This window comes from Cajanus cajan, chromosome 7 (genome assembly GCF_000230855.2).
Source record: "Cajanus cajan strain Asha chromosome 7, NIPB_CcT2T_4, whole genome shotgun sequence".
NCBI classification, from domain to species: Eukaryota; Viridiplantae; Streptophyta; class Magnoliopsida; order Fabales; family Fabaceae; genus Cajanus; species Cajanus cajan.
Genome location: NC_138523.1, coordinates 272588 through 278587, shown reverse-complemented (window position 1 = coordinate 278587; position 6000 = coordinate 272588). Strand labels below are relative to the sequence as shown.

Genomic DNA, 6000 nt, shown 5'->3' with positions numbered 1-6000 from the left:
CCAGTAGTGCCCTCCAATGAATGTACTTTCTGAGGCCGATAGCGCCTGAATGAAATCATCTTTTAATTTTCCAATTTATCTTGTGTACTATTGAATTGATAAAATTTGTTGTCCCAGACCGAGAGGTGTCTCGGGAAGGGAGACTTGTTAAATAATTGGAAGTCACATCCTTAGCCGAGAGACATCTCGGGAGGGAAGACTTGTTATATAATTGGGAGTCACATCCTTAGCCGAGAGACATCTCGGGAGGGAAGACTTGTTAAATAATTGGGAGTCACATCCTTAGCCGAGAGACATCTCGGGAGGGAAGACTTGTTAAATAATTGGGAGTCACATCCTTAGCCGAGAGACATCTCGGGAGGGAAGACTTGTTAAATAATTGGAAGTCACATCCTTAGCCGAGAGACATCTCGGGAGGGAAGACTTGTTAAATAATTGGAAGTCACATCCTTAGCCGAGAGATATCTCGGGAGGGAAGACTTGTTAAATAATTGGAAGTCACATCCTTAGCCGAGAGACATCTCGGGAGGGAAGACTTGAATAATTTAATTACAGCCACATCCTTGGCCGAGAGACATCTCGGGAGGGAAGACTTGAATAATTTAATTAAAGCCACATCCTTGGCCGAGAGACATCTCGGGAGGGAAGACTTGAATAATTTAATGCATGATTGTAAAAATAAAGTATGAATGATTGAATCGTGTTGTCATTGATAAATGGATGCCTCGTTAAAAACCTTGCCGGCCAAAACCTCTTTTCACTATTTTTTAAGAGGGAAAAAGACCAGTTCAAGGAAAAGAGTGCACCCTTAAAACGTTTACAAATTTGTGAAATAGACAACTAGCTATAGTAAGTCTTCAAGTGTTTAGAGTTCCATGTTCGCGGGAGAACTTTGCCGGATAGCTCTTCCAACTTATATGCTCCGTTGTCTAGAGCGTGTCGTACTCGAAACGGGCCGTCCCAATTAGCTGCCAGTTTGCCTTCAGACGGGTTGCGCCTTGCCGATCCGGTTGCTCTCCATACAAGGTCTCCTTCATGAAATATTCTTGGTTTGAGGTTAGAATTGAAGCGCCGACTCATGCGTTGCTTGCATGCTTCGGCTACTACCTGCGACTTGTCCCGCACCTCATCAAGAACATCTAGTTCAGCCCGAAGAGATGTGTCATTGGAGTCCTCCTGAAAATGTTGCCGTCTGAATGATGGTTCCCCTATTTCAACCGGTATCATTGCGTCGGCACCGTATGTTAGGCGAAAAGGGGTTTCTTTAGTAGTAGACTGAGGTGTGCACCGATATGCCCACAAAACTTCCGGCAACTCTTCAGCCCACGCTCCCTTTGCTGATCCGAGTCGTTTCTTCAATTCTGTGAGTATGACTTTGTTAGCAGCTTCGGCCTGTCCATTCGACTGAGGATGTTCAACTGATGTGAATCTGTGCCGAATGCCAAGGTTTTGCAGGAAAGAGTTGAATTTTTTATCCGTGAACTGTAAACCGTTGTCAGAGATTATGGCATATGGAATGCCGAACCGAGTAACCATGTTTTTCCAGACGAACTTCTGGACGTTGGCAGCAGAGATGCAAGCAAGCGGCTCAGCCTCTATCCACTTTGTGAAATAATCTACTGCTACGAGGAGGAACTTAACTTGCCCCTTTGCAACCGGAAATGGTCCCAATACGTCAATTCCCCATATGGCAAACGGCCAAGGAGAGCTGATGGTGTGCAGCTCGATGGCCGATGCATGAATGAGGTTCCCATACTTCTGACATTGAATGCATTTTTTTACAAAATCTGCACAATCCCCCTTCAGGGTCGGCCAGAAGTAACCTGCACGCAGAACCTTGACTGCTAGCGTTCGTCCTCCGGAATGAGATCCACAAATGCCCTCGTGGATTTCTCGCATTACATAGTCAGCTTGGTGGCTATCTATACATTTGAGCATCGGAGATGAGAAACCTCGCCTGTAGAGATCCTCGGCAATCATGGAGTATCTAGCCGCGCGAATGCGCAACTTCTTTGCTTCCACCGGGTCGGTTGGTAATTCGCCGTGAGTGATGTATTTCCGAATGGGTGTGATCCATGAGGGTGCTTCATCTACTGTCATGCATTCGGTGGTTACACTTGGGGAAGGAACCTCAAGGTGAATGGTGGTTCGCAATTGTCCCGGTTTTCGGCTACTGGCGAGTCGAGCCAACTGATCGGCTCGTTCATTATTATTGCGCAAGATATGCCGAACCTGTACTTCGCTGAAGTTGTCTTTTAGCTTTTGAAATAGATAGTAATATTGCAGTAGGTTTGAGTCCTTGACTTGAAAATTGTCATTAACTTGCTCGGCCACAATCTTTGAGTCAGTGCAGCATATAATTCTTTTTATGCCCATTTCGGTTGCCAACCGCATTCCGGCCAGCAACGCTTCGTACTCTGCTTGGTTATTAGAGGCCCGAAAACCGAACCGAAGAGACTGTTCGACTGTGATGCCCGACAGACTAGCCAGAATTATCCCTGCGCCACTACCTTGAGCATTAGAGGAGCCGTCGACGTGCATAGTCCACGACTCATCTTCAAAATGTCCTGGGGGGGTAAGCTCGTTAACAAAATCTGCCAGATGCTGTGATTTGACGGGACCTCTCGGTTCGAAGGACAAATCAAACTCTGAGAGTTCGACCGACCATGCTACCATTCGGCCGGCGATCTCTGGTTTGCGTAAGATTCTGGCTACTGGGCAGTCGGTTCGGATAATGATCTTGTGGCTCTGAAAATATTGCCGAAGTCGACGAGCTGTGTAGATGAGGCCTAGGGCTACCTTTTCTATCAGCTGGTAGCGTCGTTCGGCATCCTGAAGAGTCCGACTGATAAAATATACCAGCTGTTGCTGCTCCTGATTTTCTTGTACCAGAACGGCACTGATGGAACTGCTCGAGATAGCCAAATACACAATCATATCTAGGTGACCGATTGGTTTAGACAAGATTGGAGGAGCCCCAAGGCGTGTCTTGAACTGCTGGAATGACTCCTCACACTCCTGAGTCCATTTAAATTTTTCAGTCTTTTTGAGCAAAACGAGAATAGGCTTGGCTATTTCGGCCATACATGGAAGGAACCGGGACAGGGAGGTGAGGCGGCCGGCTAATTTTTGTACATCCTTTAAAGTGCTTGGGCTCTTCATATTCAAAATGGCTTGGCACTTGTCGGGGTTTGCTTCAATGCCTCGACTGGACAGCATGAACCCTAAAAATTTGCCGCCTGAGACCCCAAATACACATTTTTCGGGGTTCAATCGCATTTGACGATGCCGAAGGGCTCTAAAAACGTCGGTCAGATCTTGGGTATGTGCTGACACGGTACTTGATTTTACCACCATGTCATCGACATACACCTCCATGCTTCGACCAATCTGGTCATGAAAAACTTTATTCATCAAACGTTGATAAGTGGCTCCGGCATTTTTCAACCCGAACGGCATGACCCGGTAGCAATAATTGGCCGATTCAGTGATGAAGGCCGTCTTGTCTTCATCTTGGGGGTGCATCCGGATTTGATTATATCCGGAGTATGCGTCTAAGAAAGACAAGAACTGGTGTCCCGACGCTCCATCAACAAGTCGGTCAATGTTTGGCAGTGGGTAGGCATCTTTTGGGCAGGCTTTATTCAGGTTAGTGTAGTCGGTACACATGTGTCACTTCCCGTTCGGCTTGCGGACCATAACAACATTGGCTAACCATGTTGTATAGTGCACTTCTCGGATGAACCGAGCATCAAGTAATTTTGACACCTCCTCTTCGATAGCTGCTTTACGCTCTTCACCAGTTTTTCGACGCCGCTGAGCAATCGGTCTAGCTTCCTTACTGACGGATAGTTTGTGGCACAGGAAATTGGGGTCGATGCCAGGCATGTCGGATGGTTGCCATGCGAATAAGTCATTGTTTTCCAAGACCACTTGTTTAATGGCAAGCTGCACCTTGTGAGACAGGTTGGCGCCTAGGTAAGTGACTTGAAGATCAGATGTGCCGACTCGAAATGGTTGCTTTTCTTCCGTGGGCTCTACCCTTTCATCCTGGTTGATTCGGGGGTCGAGGTCCATAACCGATTGCTGCGAGACCGAATGCACTTTTCTCGGCTCCTTTGACTCTTCTTCCTGTATTTTTGGCAAACGTAAGCTGGTAAAGTAACATTCTCGGGCGGTTTTTTGATCGGCATGGATGGTGACTATTTGTCCGGACCGGCCTGGGAATTTCATTGCCAGATGTGGTGTGGATACAATTGCGCCGAGTCGGTTCAGTGACGGCCTACCAAGCAGGATGTTATATGATGTATTGGCATGCACCACCACATATTTAACCGGGATATCACTGTACTCATCCCCATCAAACCCGAATCGTGTTGTCAGCTTGATGTATCCCTTCGTGTGTACTCGTTCGCCAGAGAACCCAACCAGAGGTTCGTCATAGGGGAACAGCTCGGATTCCGGAATCCCCAACTGCTTGAATGTATTCCAATAAAGAATGTCGGCTGAACTGCCCTGGTCCACTAGCGTTTTACGTACAATACAGTTGTGAATTTCAACGCTAATGACCATTGGATCATCCTGGTCTGGATCAATACCTTTAAAATCATCTTTTGTGAAAGTGATAGTTGGTAGGTGGGGTCGGGATGTCTCAACCGAGTGTACATGCCGAACGGCTCGTAGATGTATGCGTCGCGCCGATGAGGTGGAGCCTCCGCCTGCGAAACCACCAGCTATGGTATTGATTACCCGTCTAGGCTGTGTCGAGGGTTCTTCCTCTCTTCGCTCTCTCCGTTCCCTAGACCGGCTACGTTCGCGGTACGAACGTGTTTCGGCCCTCCTTTAGCTGGATTGTTCATACTGCCTAGGACGATCAACATGCCTGGTCGAGTTGGGTTGGCCTACGAACCCTTGGAGTTGCCCCTGTTTGATTAAATCTTCGATCTTATCTCTCAAGGCTGCACACTCCTCTGTCGAATGTCCTCTGTTGCGATGGTATCTGCAGGATTTGGTCGTATCGGCCCTCGGGGGGGTGGACGCCCGTTTCGGAACTGTGAGTACTTCCGAAGCGAGTGCTTGTTCCAACACAGCTGTCCTGCTCGTATTGAGCGGTGTATACTGGGAGTACCTCGGCCCTCGGGGATGTTTCTCACGAGGAAGAGGTTCTTTAGGACGGCTTCGAAAGTTCGTCTCGGTCGTTTTCTCAGGTTTTGCTGACGTTTCCGCTCGGGCTTGGCTTCGGAATTCCGCCAATTCTTCCATTTGCATATATTTGTCAGCGCGTCGGCGCAAGTCATCCATGTCTGTCGGCGGTTTTTTACAGATGCTATTGGCAAAGGGGCCTGGTTTTAGGGCAGTAGTTAGATGATGAAGAGCAACCGCAGGGTTGAGATCGCGAATTTCCAGTGCTGCTTTGTTGAAACGGGTCATGAACGCCCGAAGTGATTCCTTCCTCTCCTGACGGATACTAACCAGTGATAGAGAAGTCAACTGGTGTGGTCGACTTGTAGCGAACTGGATGGTAAACTGGGAAGCTAGGGTGCCAAACGAGTCGATCGAGTTGGCCGGGAGCCGGGTGAACCAGCTCAACGCTCGTCCTTTCAGCGACATCGGGAAGATTCGGCACAGGGCGGCGTCGTCGGTGGTGCTTAAGGTGACCTGAGTCAGGAACACGTCAACGTGTTCATCTGGATCGGTGGTTCCATCGTACTTGTCGAGAGACAAGGACTTCCAGTTGTCAAGGAGGGCGGATTGCATGATATTGGGTGTAAAGGGGTGCCGGTGGGATGCTGTCGGCATGGGCTGTAACGGTCGGCTAGCCGAGGCATGGGCGGCAGGGGCAACAGAGGTGTAAGGGACCGAGGTGTGCTGGCCATGCGAATGGAACGATCCTTGAGTATGGGTTGTCTCGGAGGGCTTCCACGTAGGATCACGGTACTGGTTCTTGAGGGCGATGTTTTCCGCCCGTAGTGCAGCCATTTCGGCCGCGTCTCTCTCCCG

General features: G+C 48.8%; 1 protein-coding gene across 1 annotated transcript; it reads right to left on the bottom strand.

The window, feature by feature from the left end:
- Window positions 1–3672: 3672 nt before the first annotated feature.
- Window positions 3673–4572, bottom strand: LOC145949582 (uncharacterized). Its single transcript, XM_083059892.1, has one exon. It carries the CDS (start codon window positions 4570–4572, stop codon window positions 3673–3675), a length of 900 nt encoding a protein of 299 aa, XP_082916018.1.
- Window positions 4573–6000: the final 1428 nt, after the last annotated feature.